At 43.6% G+C, this 15,309-nt stretch overlaps 1 protein-coding gene across 8 annotated transcripts in view; it reads right to left on the reverse strand.

Moving 5' to 3' along the window:
- g2e3 (G2/M-phase specific E3 ubiquitin protein ligase) overlaps window positions 1-15,309 on the reverse strand; it is a 289,629-nt gene that overhangs the window by 222,584 nt on the left and 51,736 nt on the right. For all 8 annotated transcript variants that reach the window (XM_080202897.1, XM_080202898.1, XM_080202896.1 and 5 more), the window contains one exon: window positions 15,058-15,152. In XM_080202897.1, the coding sequence (XP_080059023.1) occupies window positions 15,058-15,152 (95 nt within the window). The remainder of the gene's footprint in view (window positions 1-15,057; window positions 15,153-15,309) is intronic.

Below are 15,309 nucleotides of genomic sequence, written 5' to 3' on the forward strand. Positions count from 1 at the left end.
GGATATGTTCACAATATGATTCTACAACTGCGAGATTTGCTCAGAGAGGAGAGTAAACCCTCAGTGACTGTCTCTCTCTCTCCTGATGCATGCACTGGCAAATACATTCCTTTTCATTCTTTAAGTACACACAGTCTTTCGTAGTCTATGTATTGATTAAGGTCAATTAAATATATGGGACACCTCAGAAAATTCCTCTCACAATGGCCTTTAAATGCCTCGATTGGACCTGCACTACTCCATCAGTGCACTCCAGACCTGAACCAGTGTGAAAAACATTCTCACAATTGCTTCTCTTTCAAATCACTTTTCTGTGTCCCCTCATTCTTGATCTTTAACATATGGAGAAACTGTTCCCACTCTTTTCTGACCAGCTCCCACTTAATTTTGAACATCTCTCCAGTCTGCTCTTGGCCTTCTCTTCAAGAAGAACTGTCCCAACCTTTCCGATCTGTTCTCATAACTGAAGTTTCTCATCCCAGGAACCTTTCTCGTAAGCCTGTTATGCACTCCCTCCAATGTGTTCCAGTTGAGGTCTAACTGGTGTCCCCATAACCTTCTTACTCTTGTACTCTATACTCCTGTCAATAAAAACCAGAATGGTACATGCTTTTTTTAACTGCACTCTCCACCTGTCCTGCCACTTACAATCAATGCATATATACACCTGGATCCCTATGCTCCTGCACCTTAAAATTTTACCCCTTATTTTGTATTGTCTCTCCATGTTCTTCCGACTGAAATACATCACCTGTCACTTCTCCACATTGAGCTTCATCTTCTACTTACGTACTCATTCCAAGTCATCTATGTGCTTTTGAGGTTCTATGCTGCCCTCTTCACAAATTTTGTGTCATCAGTTTTCCCTGCATCTGGATCATTCACATATAATCAGGAAAAGCAAGTGTCCCAATACAGGCCCCTGGGAACACCACAACAAGTTTAATGTCACAAGTCAGCTTAACACTGCAATTAAATTACTGTGAAAATCTCCTAGTCGCACACTCCGCCACCTATTCAGGTACACTGAGGGACAATTTAGCATGACGAATGCACCTAACCAGTACATCTTTCAGACTGTGGGAGGAAACCTGAGCATCCAGAAGAAATCCATGCAGTCACAGGGAGAACGTGCGAACGCCACACAGATGGCCACCTGAGATCGGAATTGAACACAGGTCCCTGGTGCTGTGAGACAGCAGTGCTAACCGTTGTGCCACCGCCTATCTCAAACCTGAAAAATATCCATTGACCAATACTCTCTGCATCTGATTATTCAGCCAACTTCACACCCATGTTAATCCACAAGCTAATAACTTTTCTCAAGTCTGTTGTGCTGCACGATATTGAAACCCTTCTGAAAGTCTACATACATCAACGGCATTACCCTCATCGAACCTTTCCACTGCACCCTCAAAAAACTGCAGCAGGTTAGTTAAAGGCAATTTTCCCCATTAGAAATCTATACTGGCTCTTACTCATCAACCCACATTTTCCCACGTGACTAGTAATTCTTTCGCAAATAATTGCTACTTGAAGTTTGTTTGTCACTTTTGTAAAACGACTGGTCTGTAATTGTTGGAGCCATTCTGAGAAGCTTTTTGGGACAAAGGCATGTTATAAAGCAGAGGTGGATCCCCCTCTGAAAACTAACCCCATAATACCCAAAGAGGAACGTCTCATCCTATAATATGTAAAGAGTGTGTGTGCAGTAGGGTGACCAGTTCTTCAGCAACTTCTAGTTGGGCGGCATGGTAACACAGTGGTTAGCACTGCTGCTTCATAGCGCCAGGGACTGGGTTCGATTCCTGGATGGGTCACTATCTGTGTGGAATTTGCAAGTTCTCCCACCTGTGCGGGTGTCCTCCCACATTCTGAAAGGCGCGCTGGTTAGGTGCATTGACCCAACAGGCATCGGACTGTGGCAATAGGGGAATTTCACAGTAACTTAATTTCAATAAGCCTTACTTGTAACTATAATAAATTTTACTGGTTAAAACAAAAATCTCTCGTGTGCAGTCTCAAATGAACACAAAAATTTATTTAACAGTGAAAAGAAAACAGGCGTCAGCGGAGGCAAGAGGGGTCAGGTGGGCGCCTGAAAGAGCAAGAGCAAGAGCAAGTTGGGGGGGGGGGGGGGGGGGGGGGGGGGCACTCCTGCACCAAGGCAAGATGGAGCATGTGCACATGAAGAAGACAGGGTCTTTCCACTCCTTGTTCCACTGCCCCCTTTTATGACATGTATATTTATGACATATAAATATTTCTCACAATAGGGTTTGTCATATGTATTAGCATATAATGCAAAGTATTGTTTCTTGTGGACAATAGAGACAAAGCATACTATTCAGAGAGAAGGAAACAAGAGAGTTCAGAATGTACCGTTACAGTCATATCTGGGGGTGTAGAGAAGGCTCCACTTAATACAAGTTAAGTCCATTCAAAAGTCTGATGGCAGCAGGCAAAAACTGTTCTCGAGTCCACTGGTCCATGACCTCAGTCTTTTGATTCTTTTTCCCAAAGGAAGGTGGTGGAAGAGAGAACGTCCAGGCTGGTGGCTGCTTTGCCAAGGCAGCAGGAAGTATCAGAGTCAATGGACGGAAGGCTCGTTTGCATGATGGGTTAGCCTACATTCACCACCTTTCATAATTCATTGTGGTCTTGGGCAGAGTAGGAGTCATACCCAGCTGTGATAAAACCAGAAAGAATGCTTTCTACGTTGCATCTATGAAAGATGGTGATGGTTGTAGCTGGCAGACCAAATTTCTTTAGTCTTCTGAGAAAGTAGAGGTACCATCATGTGGGGTGGTGGGGGGCATGGAGGACAGGGTTTTGGTGATTGGGACACTTAAACACTTGAAGCTTTCGACCATTTTTACTTCGTACTGTTGATGTAGACAGGGGCATGTTTCCCCTGTCTAGGTTCTAGAATAGAAATAGAATCCCTATGTACAGAAAGAGGCCCATTGAGTCGACACCAACCACAATCCCACCCAGCTTTAGCCCCATTTCCCCACATGTTTTATCCACTCATCCCTCTAACCTAAGCAGGGCATTAAGGGCATGGCGAGTCAACCTAACCCACACATCTTTGGACTGTGGGAGGAAACCGGAGCACCCAAAGGAAACCCATGCAGACACGAGGAGAATGTGCATACTCCACACAGAGTGACCCAAGCCGGGAATCGAACCCCGGTCCCTGGAGCTGTAAAGCAGCAGTGCTAACCACTGTGCCGCCCGGTAGCATAGTTGTTAGCACTAGGTTGTCAATCTTTTGGTAAAATAATTAAACTCAATCAAAGCAACTGAGGGACAAATTAAAATTCAACTTAGAATCATAGAATTCCTGTAGTGTAAAAGGACGTCACTCAGCCCATTGAGCCTGCACCAATAACAATCCCAATAAGCCCTATCCTTGTAACCCCACGGTGTCAGGGATTAAGGGCAATTCCACCCAGATTAGTTCCCTGCAACCCCAAGTATTTACCCACTTCTTCTCATTCCCATTCTCCTGCCTTTTCCCTATAACCCCTTATTAATCAAGAACCTATCTATCTCTGTCTTAAAGACACTCAATGATCTGCCTCCACAGCCTTCTGTGGCAAAGAGTTCTACAGATTCACCACTCTCTGGCTGAAGAAATTCCTCCTTGTCTCTGTTTTACAAGGATCATCCCTTTACCCTGAGATTGTGCCTCAATTCCGGCCACCTTCTATATTATCTGTTCTATTACATGATCTGGATACTTTACTAACCTCTCCCGAGCCCTCGCTCCTTTAACTAGTTGAAAGTCCTCATCATTTATCTGCACTTTCACCCTCTCCTTTAACTTTGATTTTCTAATTCTCCGTAACACTAAATCCTCCCCACAGAATTTCTTTTCATTCTTCCTCAGGCATCCATGTGCACCACGAATTTCTGGCATCTGATTGACTACAAGTAGGATTAAGGAAAATTTGCCAAAAAACAGGAAATTTAACTACAATCTTTAGAGAGAAGTCTTGAATTTGCCATTTGTCTTTTTCATAAACTCTTATTTTGTGCAAAGTTAAGTATCTGATTACGTGGAGAAAAAAAATGAAGCTTGGTTATAAAACAGTCAAGTATTTTCTAGTAATTTTTATGCTTTTTTAAACTCAATAGCACAAACCTGTCAAAAGCTTGGAGTTGGAGGCAATATGTTTCTCAAACTTTGGTAACGACCCTATGCCTGAAACTTGAGATGTGCAGTGCCCAAGTATGTGCACTGTTGAAAAATCCAGTAAGCAGTCTAATTTCAGTGTAACAACTGGAACTCAAGCTCTAATATCCATTAAAATATTACCTAAATTATATTGTTAAAATACATTAATTTTAAAACTGAGGAAGTTTTCCTCAAAATATCAAGTGCTCATTTAAACACATGCATACACCCAGAACAATGATTATATTGACTGTGTTTTATTGTGTTGAGACTAAAGTTGAAAACAATAATTCAAGGTTTTTTCACTATAAAACATATTTTCTTCAGACCAGGGTATCATTTATATTTCTTTTTCCACATGATTCTAAGACAACCTTCAAGAGAAATTAGCTCAGAGTTAGATTACTAAAATACCTGTGTTTCATTTTCAAATTGGCTGCTTAAAAAAGCAGTTGTCATACAGAAGACAGGCTAATTTATTTTCCAGAATCCAAAAATGACTTATTTTCCTGTCACTTCCTGGAGCTCAAAGCATTTCTGAGGTCTAACCTTTGCTTTATCTGCTCCAGCTCTCCAACCTTTCAAAAATAATGTTTCCCCACTCTGGCTCCTTCAGCATCTTTGACAAGGTACCACATGGTAGATGGTTGCATAAGGTTAAAGCTCATGGGATCCAGGGTAAGATATCTAAATGGATACAAGATTGACTTCTCTCCAGAAGCCAGAGGGTGGTTGTAGAGGGTTGTTTTTCAAACTGGAGGTCTGCGACCAGCGACGTGCCTCAGGGATCAGTGCAGGACTGCTATTTAACATTCATATTAATGATTTGGATGAGAATATAGGAGGCATGGTTTGTAAGTTTGCAGATGATATTAAGATTGGTGACACAGTGGTCAGCGAAGAAGGTTATCTCCAGGATTGCAATGGGATCTTGATCAATTAGGCCAGTGGGCTGACAAATGGCCAATATGAGTTTAATTTAAATAAACGCGAGGTGATGCATTTTGGTAGACTGAAACAGGGCAGGACTTCTCAGTTAATGGTAGGACATTGGGGAGAGTTACAGAACAAAGAGATCTAGGGGTACATGTTCATAACTCCTTGAAAATGGAATCACATGGACAGAATGGTGAAGGCGGCATTTAGCATGCTTGGTTCCGTTGGTCAGAACATTGAACACAGGAGTTGAGGCATCTTGTTGAAGTTGTACAAGACATTGGTAAGGTCACACTTGGAATACCATGTACAGTTCTGCTCACCCTATTATAGAAAGGATATTATTAAACTAGAAAGAGTGCAGGACTTGATGATTTGAGTTATAAGGAGAGGCTGAATAGACTGTGACTTTTTCCTCTGGAGTGTAGAAGGCTGAGAGGTGATCTTAGAGGTCTATAAAATAATGAGGGGCACAGGTCAGCTCGATAGTCAACATCTTTTCCCAAAGACAGGGGAGTCTAAAACTACCAGGCAGCACAGTAGTATAGTGGTTAGCATTGCTGCTTCACAGCTCCAGAGACCAGGGTTCAATTCGCAGCTGGGGTCACTGTCTGTGTGGAGTTTGCACATTCTCCTCATGTCTGCGTGCGTTTCCTCCAGGTGCTCCGGTTTCCTCCCACAGTTCAACGAAGCATGGCCATGCTAAAAATTGCTCTTAGTGTCCTGAGATGCGTAGGTTAGAGAGATAAGTGGGTAAATATGTAGGGATATATAGGGATGTGGTCGGTGCAGACTCGATGGGCCAAATGGCTTCTTTCTGTACTGAAGGGTTTCTATGATTAGAGGGCATAGGTTTAAAGGTGAGAGGAAGAAATCAGAGGGCCAATTTTTTCACAGAGGGTTGTGAGTACCTGGAACAAACTGCCAGAGGTAGCAGTAGAGACGGGTACAATTTTGTCTTTTAAAAAGCATTCAGACAGTTACGTGGGTAAGATGAGTACAGAAGAAAGCAGGTAATTGGGATTCGTTTAGGGGTTTAAACAAAAAAAAGGGCCTCTTTCCATGCTGTAAACCTTATTACTCAATCTCCCAATTCCTTCCTCTACTTTTGACAAAAGTGCCTTCAGGTTTTTTTTCTCCCCCCTCTAAAAATAAACATTCAGAAAATTTATTGATATGAACTTTACTCAGAAAATATATAAAAATACATCACATGACATTCCACTGAGATGCCTCAATACCATTGCAAATTGCAATACCCTTGATTCTTACAATATACATTCTACATTTGGTACACAGTCAGGGGAATCAACACAGTTTTATAGCCCCTCAATGTACAACGGCTGGACCCTTTCCAATTGCGTCTGCCACAAACTTTCGTGTATCCCTCAGCACATAGTCCTGGACCTTGCAATGTGCCAATCTGCAATACTTGGTCGAGGAGAAATCTTTTCACTGGAAGACCAGCAGACCAAAGAGCATCTTTCACTGAGTTCATAGTTCTCCAGCGAGAGTTTGTGGTAATCTTGGTGTTCATCCTTGGGAACAGAGCAAGAAGTCCTACATCAGGGAGCTGCTCAGGATGAACCTCTACAGAAACCATTATCTGTCTACAGACCTTCTTTGCAGGGGCACATTCCAGAAGGCAATCAATGACAGTTTCTTCTTCGCTACAGGCACTTTGAAGGCAAAATGTTGAGTTGGTAAGAATCCAAGCGTGTAGGAAGAATGTGATAGGCAGAATATTTCTTATCACCGGCCAGACTGCAACTTGATGCTCATTTCAAAGTTGTGGCGATGAGGCATTCTGCCAAATTACCTTCAGTGTGTTCAGGGAACCATCCAACAGGATATACCTCCTTTTTAAGTAAGGTTAGTGACGTATTACATGCAGTTCACTGCCTGATGGATTTGTAATCAACTTTTCCTCAAGGGGTAGATGGTAGGGCATGGTTCAACTGTTTGGAGCATTCCACAGCAACATGCACAGATCAACCCTCAACAGCAGGGACAGGTAGAGCCTCAACACATAATGACACCTAGTGTTTGCATCTTGATGGTAAACTCAAAGCTTGATGCAACTATATACAAAAGGTGGCCATCAGGATGAGGGGCCTTTGTCTTGAGGTTTGTACATCGTGTCCCTATGAATAGGCTCCATTTTCAACCTCCAGATAAATCAGAGGATCGCCACAACACATATATGGAGGGAGAGATGCCAACCAAAAGAATTTACATGTCTTTCTCATCATTTTCCCCCCAGACTCTTATCACACTGTGAGCCAATTGGTCTCACCAGAACTCTAATTTTAATATGAGGGTTTCCAATGCCATTCTTGAAGAACAAGCCTGGGACCACAGGCGGGGCTGCAGACAACAGCTAATATTGTTCCCTTAGAACATAGAACATAACATAACAGTACAGGCCCTTCAGCCCTCGATGTTGTGTCAACCTGTGAAACCAATCTGAAGCCCATCTAACCTACACTATTCCAATATCATCCACATGTTTATCCAATGGCCATTTAAATGTCCTTAGTGTTGATGAATCCACTACTGTTGCAGGCAGAGCATTCCACGCCCTTACTACACTCTGAGTAAAGAGCCTACCTCTGACATCTGTCCTATATCCGTCGTCCCTCAATTTAAAGCTATGTCCCCTCATGCTAGCCATCTCCATCCAAGGAAAAAGGCTCTCACTGTCCACCCTATCTAATCCTCTGATCATCTTATATGCCTCTATTAAGTCACCTCTTAACCTTCTTCTCTCTAACGAAATCTCTTCTGCACCCTTTCCAATGCTTCCACATCCTTCCCATAATGCGGTGACCAGAACTGTACACAATAGAGTTTTGTTTAGCTACATGATCTCATGGCTCCAAAACTCAATCCCTCTACCAATAAAAGCTAAAATGGCCACTGGCAAAAAGCACCAAATGGCTGACTGATATTTGTGGATATTTTTCACAGGATCCCAGAGAGGGAGAGATGGAGAGATGGAGAGAGGAACAGAAGACACAGAGTGAGAAAAACAAATAGGGACAGAATTACCTTGGGCCCATTTAGTTTATATTTTCTCTGCTCTCCTCAACTTCTTGTATGAACTCCACTTCTCTCCTTCTGCCCTGTAACAATTCTGAGATCCTGTGATGAGATAAACAGACTAAGGGAAGAAACGTGAAGGGGGTCTGCAGCATCTTTGAGAGTCGATTAATCTCCAGGAATGAGGGACGTGAGCTCCAGGGTGAGGTGGGAGAAATGGGGCTCGTTCCCCTTGAGGGGAGATTTGCTCGAGGTGCACAAGATTAGGATCGGTTTAGATGAAGTTGATAAAGAAAAGCTGTTGCCGTTAGTTGACTGGGTTCAGGGATAACAGGGGAGACACAGTTTAAAGTTTCAGCAGAGACACAGTGAGGAGATGTGATTTTTCACACACAGAGCCTGGGAATGAGTTTGGATGATGTGGGTATGCCGGCGTTGGACTGGCGTAAACACAGTAAAAAAGTCTGACATCTAAACTGTCTGTGCTTTATATGCTCTGTCTGAGGCCAGAACTCTTCATTCACCTGACGAAGAGGGAAACCTCGAAAGCTTGTGAGTATTATCAAGTAAATCGGTTGGACTAAAACCTGGTGTTGTCAGACTTTTTAATGAGTTTGGACACAAGGCCTACGAGGGTGGTGGAAGCGGAGATGATGAATAAGTGACAGGGATGGAGAGGTGACACTAGGAGAAGCGATGGCTTCTTATCTCTCGACTATTAATCCAGGAACACAGCTAACGTTCTGGGGATCCAGGTTTGAAGCCTACCAAAGGAGCTGGTGGAATTGAAATTCATTAAAAAATATCTGGAACGAAGAAACTACTGGGGACCTTTCTAAGAAAAGCAGGGATAATCCAGGAAATTATAGGCCGGTGAGCCTGACGTCAGTGGTAGGGAAAGATACATGCCCATTTGGAAGAAAATGGACTAGTTTGTGACAGAGATCATGGTTTTGTACAGCGAAGATCACGTCTCATCAATTTGATTTAGTTTTTTGAAGAGGTGACAAAGATAATTGATGAGGAAAGAACTGTAGATATGCTTTATATAGAGACTTTCCTAAGGCGTTGACAAGGTCCCACAGGGTAGACCAGTATAAAAGCTGAAAACACATGGGATTTGGAGTGGGCTGGCTAGATAGTTACAAAACTGACTTGCTCATAGAAGACAGAGTAGCAGTGAAGAGTGTTTTTTTAGAATGAGATCTGTAATTAGTGGTGCTCACAGGGATCAGTGCTGGAACATCTGTTGTTTGTAATATATATCAATAACCTGGAAGAAAATATGAGTGGTCTGATTAGTAACTTCACAAATGACACGAAGATTGATGGAGTTGCTGATAGTGCTGAGGATTCTCAAAGGATACAACAGAGTAGATAGAGACTTGGGCACAGAGATGGCAGCTGGAGTAATTTGGACAAATGCAAGGTAATGCATTTTGGATGATCAAATTTAAGTACGAATTGTACTGTAAATGATAGAACCCTTAGGAACATTAACATACAGACAGGGCTGGTGCACAGGTCCACAGTTCACTAAAAGCAGCGCAGGTGGCTGAGGTAATTAAGAAAGGATATGGCACGCTTGTCTTCATTGGCCATGGGCATAGAATACAAGAGTGGGCAAATCATGTCACAGCTATACAGAACTTGAGTTAGGCCACATTTGGAGTATTGTTACTACGCTACCAGGAGGATGCGGAAGCTTTGGAGAGAATGCAAAGAAGGTTCACCAGGATGTTGCCTGGTCTCGAGGGTGTTGACTATGAGGAGAGGTTGAATAAAGAACAAAGAAAATTACAGCACAGAAGCAGGCCTTTCAGCCCTCACTGCCTGACTGAACTAAAACTCCCTATTCTTCCAAGGACCAGATCCATCTATTCCCAACTTATTCATGTATTTGTCAAGGTGTCCCTTAAAAGTCACTATCATATCTGCTTCCATACCTTCCCAAGCAGCAAGTTCCAGGCACTCGCCGCCCTGTCTAAAAAAAACTTGCCACGTACATCTCCTTTAAACTTTGCCCTTCACACCTTAAACTTGTGCCCCCGGAACGGACTCTTCCACCCTGGGAAAAAACTTCTGATTGTCCACTTTGTCCATGCCTCTCAATCTTGTAGACTTCTATCAGATGGCCCCTCAACCTCTGTCGTTCCAGTGAGAACAAACCAAGTTCCTTCAACCTCTCCTCTAGGCTAATGCCCTCCATTACCAGGCAACATCCTGGTAAATCTTTCTGTACCCTCTCCAAAGCCTCCACATCTTTCTGGTAATGTAGCGACTAGAATTGAACACTATATTGCAAGCACGGCCGAACTAAGGTTCTACAAAGCTGCAACATGACTTGCCAATTTTTAAACTCAATGCTCCAAATAAACAAAGATTATTTTCACTGGAAAGACAGAGACAGAGGGGAGGCCTGATCAGGGTCGACAAAATTATGAGGGGCATATACAGGGTGGATAGTCAGAGGCTTTCTCACTGGGTGGAAAGTCAATTACAAGGGGGCACAGGCTCAAGGTCAGAGGGAGAAGTTTAATGGAGATGGGCAGGGGAAGTTTTTCACGCAGAGAGTGGCTGCCTGGAACGCTCTGCCAGTGGGGCAGAGGAAGTTGTGGCACATTAGCCACATTTACCAGGCATTTAAATGGGTACATGAGTAGGGAGGGAAGAGAGAGATATGGACCAAGTAAGGGCAGAAGGTATTTTTGTAGTTTAGTTATGACCAGCATGGGCTTGAAGGGCCAAAGGGCCTGTTCAAAGAACAGTACAGCACAGAACATGCCTGTGCTGATCATTATGCCATAACTAAACTAATATATACACACACACACACACACACACACCTATACTTATTGTATGCTTCCTTTTTCCTTTGAACTAAGCTTACCAGCTCATTTCCTAATACCCTGTCTAGTATGACCCCTCCCTGGTTAGACTGTCAGCGTACTGTATCAAAAAGCCCTCCTAGACGCATCTAACAAATTGCTCTCCATCCGAGCCTCTGGGTCTCGGAATCCCAGTCAACATGGGGGAAGTTCAAGTCACCCACTCAACTACCCTGCTTTATAAAGTTTAATTACTCGTGTCACAAGTCAGCTTACATTAACACTGCAATTAAGTTACTGTGAAAATCCTCTAGTTACCACACTCCGGCGTCTATTTGGGTACAGAGGGAGAATTTAGCATGACCAAAACACCTAAATCAGCACGCCTTTCGGATTGTGGGAGGAAACTGAAGCAGCCAAAGGAAACCCACGCAGATACAGGGAGAATGTGCAGACTCTGCATAGACAGTGACCCAAGCTGGTAATCGAACACAGATCCCTGGCACTGTGAGCCAGCTGTGCTAACCACTGTGCCACCATACTGTCCTTTTTCACATCTTTTCAGCATCTGACTACACAACTGCTCCTGTCTCCTGCAGGCTGTTGGGAGGTCCAAAGTACATTCCCAACATTGTGATTTTCTATTCCTGAGCTCCACCCATAATACAAGATCCCTCCAACGTGCCCTCTCTCAACACATCTGTGATATACTTCCAAATCAATAATGCGTCTACCCTATCTCTTTTGTTTCCCCTTCTATTCCGTCCCTCCTTTAACCATGTCTCTGTAATTGCATTATCGTAATTCCACGCAGTAATCCAGGCTCTCAGTTCATCTGTTTTACTTCTTACACTCCAGACCTCTAGCCCCACAGCCTTGCTTTGCCTGCTCTTGGTCTGTGCTAAGTTTATATCAGTTTCACTTTTTTTCCTCCCCTAGTCCCTACACTTAGCTGCCTGCTGTTCCAGTTCCCACCCCCCGCCACACTAGTTTAAACTCTCCCAAATATCATTAGCAAATCTCCTGCCCAGGATATTCGTGCCCCTCTAGTTCAGGTGCAAACCATCCTTCTCGTACAGTTCCCACCTTCCCCAGAAGGCATCCCAGTGACCCATATATCTAAAGCCCTCCCTCCGACACCAGCCCTTTAGCCATGTGTTCAACTGTACTATCTCCCTGTTTCTTTCTAGCCTCACTAGCATATGGCCTTATCCTGAGATTACTATCCCAGAGGTCCCGCTTTTTAGCTCCCAACCCAACTCCCCTACATTGTCTTTGCAAGACTTCCTCCCGCTTCCTGCCTGTGTCATCAGTGCCAATGTGGACAATGATATTGTTTACCCTCCTGTTTCAGGATGCCCTGTACCTGCTCAGAGACATCCAGGACCCAAGCAAGGGAGGCAACACTCCATCCCACAGTCTCATCCACGGACACAGAAATACTTGACTGTGCCCCTATCTAGTCTCATACCAATTGCACTTGCTTGGACTTACTTCTGTTCTACAGCAGAACCAGTTGTGCTGCCACAGGCTTGGCTGCAGCTGGTATTTTCTGTTGAGAGGCGATCCCCACCCAACAGTATCCCCGTTTGAGAAAGGAATAGCCACAGAAGACTCCTGCCTACGTGCCTGTCTCTCCTGTCAGTCACCCATCTATCTGCCTGGACCTGTCGTGTAACCATCCCCCTGAAGCTAGTGTCCATCACACACACTGCTCCCTGCATGCTCCTCGGTGTGTCCAGCTGCTGCTCCAACCAAACCACATGATCTGTGAAGAGCTGCAGCTGGTCACACTTCCTGCAGACATAGTTGTCAGAGGTACTTAAGATATATGAATAAGAATTATACCTTACTTTTGCCTTGGCTTGTCCTCTTCGGAATGCCTTTTTTTGGGTAGAAGAGGGAGGGAGGGAGGGAAACACTAATGTAGTGTCTCAGGCTTAACTGCTCCTTGTCACCAGTTCCTCGGCTACCCACAGTACAGTAGAAGTGACTAAGTTGACAGAACACGCTTGTCCCTCGACTGGATGATCTTCCTCCTATGTGTCACTTTAGGGGCTCTTCCGTCACCCACAGTAAAGTCAAGGTGACAAAGTTGACTTCTCCCAGAATCCTCCTCTGCCGCATGATTTGCCACCTGTTTGTCACTGAAGGAGTTCTTTGGCTACCCACAGTACAGTCAAGGTGACAGTCGACTTCTTCCAGCATCCTCCTCTGCTGATTCCTGTGCTGTACTTTTCTTCGTTCTTTATTCTTTGAATCTTCTCCCAATTGGCACCTTCTCTTGGATTTCTTCCTCAAGGATCTATCTCCAAGGTTTCAAACTCTCCTTCTGATGTTCCTCTGTCCTGAATCATCACATGCATTTCGGCTTCGCTTTTCAGAGGCTCCGAAATCCCCAGCTGTGCAACAGAACATCACTACTTCACAAGCCCATAGGGAGGATATTTCCAAAGATGTGTGGGTTCGGTGGATTGGCTATGCTAAATTGCCCCTTAATGTCGTAATACATGTAGGTTATGGGGGATTAGCAGGGTAAACAGGTGGAGTTATTGGGATAGGGCCTGGGTGGGATTGTTGTTGGTGCAGACTTGATAGGCTGAATGGCCTCCTTCTGCACTGTAGGAATTTTATGATATGCTTATGACTTAAGGAGTCACCAACCTTTGGGTTTCCTTGGATCTCTGCATTCTTGCAAGCCCACAATATTCCAGGTTTGCAATGCACACACCTGTTTTTTTAAGTTGGAGCTTCTGCTCTCTTCACTTTGCAAGACCTTTTCCTAGATTCCTATTATTTGCCATTGGCGAGAAGGTCCTCTTTGGAGTGCCTTCTGTCACAGTCACTGGTTGTGGGACTTTTTTTTCCCCATTTCTGACCTGCTTTCTGTAGTTCCTCCTTCATGCCTGATCCAGCAGATTGTGAGAAAAAACTGTTTCCAACTGGGTCACCTTCTTTGAAGTTAAGTAACTTTATTTTGCTGTTGCTGGGGGTCCCTGATTGCTAGGCAACCAGAGTCTTCCTACTTTAATTGTCAAATTCATAGAATCCCTGCAGTGTAGGCGGCCATTCGGCCTATCGAGTCTGCAACGACCACAATTCCACCCACGCCATATTCCCATAACTCCACATATTTATCCTGCTAATCTCCTGACAGTAGAGTCAATTTAGCATGACTAATCAACCTAACTCGCACATCTTTGGACTGTGGGAGGAAACCGGAGCCCCTGGGAAGAAACGTGTGCAGACATGGGGAGAACATGCAAACTCCACACAATGATCCGCGACCGGAATTGAACCCGGATCCCTGGCGCTGTGAAGCAGCAGTGCTAACCATTATGCCACCATACCACACTAAAATGCATGCATCTTTTCAAGGAAAATTAAGTTTTATTTATTAATGTCACAAGTCGGCTTGCATTAACACTGCAACGAAGTTACTGTTCACCTCCAGGTGAACAGTAACTTCATTGCAGTGTCAATGCTCTGAGGCAGATGCGCTCACGACACCCTACCTCAAGATTCCTTAAGCAAATACAGAAACACAAACTAAAAACTTAAAACTTGACGTTATAGCTTATTCCTAATAACCCACAAATACAAATATTACCGAGAACTATTTTTATTTCCCAACAGTACAATGGGAATTGAATAAAAAAAAATCAATGTTTAAAAATACACTCAAATGGATTTTGTAGTTGTACTATTCCCAGTAACGATGACCATGAAAAATTTGTTGATTGCCATAAATACCCTTCTGGTTCACCAATAGTCTTGAGGGAAAGGAATCTGCTGCCCTTACCTGGTCAAGCCTGTTTTTATCCCAGCCTTATAGCAATGACTTTTAACTTACTTCTGAAATGGTCCAGCAAACCACTAAGTATAAAAAGAATGAATTTCCTTCCTAACAGCACCGTGGGTGTGCTCGTGCCATAAGGACTGCAGCAGTTCAATATGGCTGACCATTACCTTGAAGGGCAATTAGGATGGACAATAAATATTAGCCTCACCAGCATTGCCCACATCCTGTAGACGAATAAAAACATGTAAAAAATGGTTTCAACTTACCAAACAATAGTAATGAAGAGTTATCCCATTATCATAAGTTTTCTTCTCACCATACTTTTCAGGACAGTCATCATTCCGTCTACAAAGTAGGCAAGCTACAAGAACAAACAGAATTATATGTCTTGAAAAATGCAAGTAACTACTTTTGCAATCTGACTTACTAGGCCCAAAGACTCGGGCACCTGCTCTCCAAAATCATAAATATGCCAAAGACTGATCAGGTGCAATAACAACATCCATTTGGAAGATTTA

The sequence above is a fragment of the Carcharhinus amblyrhynchos genome, chromosome 14 (genome assembly GCF_965287045.1).
Source record: "Carcharhinus amblyrhynchos chromosome 14, sCarAmb.v2.hapA, whole genome shotgun sequence".
Classification (NCBI taxonomy): domain Eukaryota; kingdom Metazoa; phylum Chordata; class Chondrichthyes; order Carcharhiniformes; family Carcharhinidae; genus Carcharhinus; species Carcharhinus amblyrhynchos.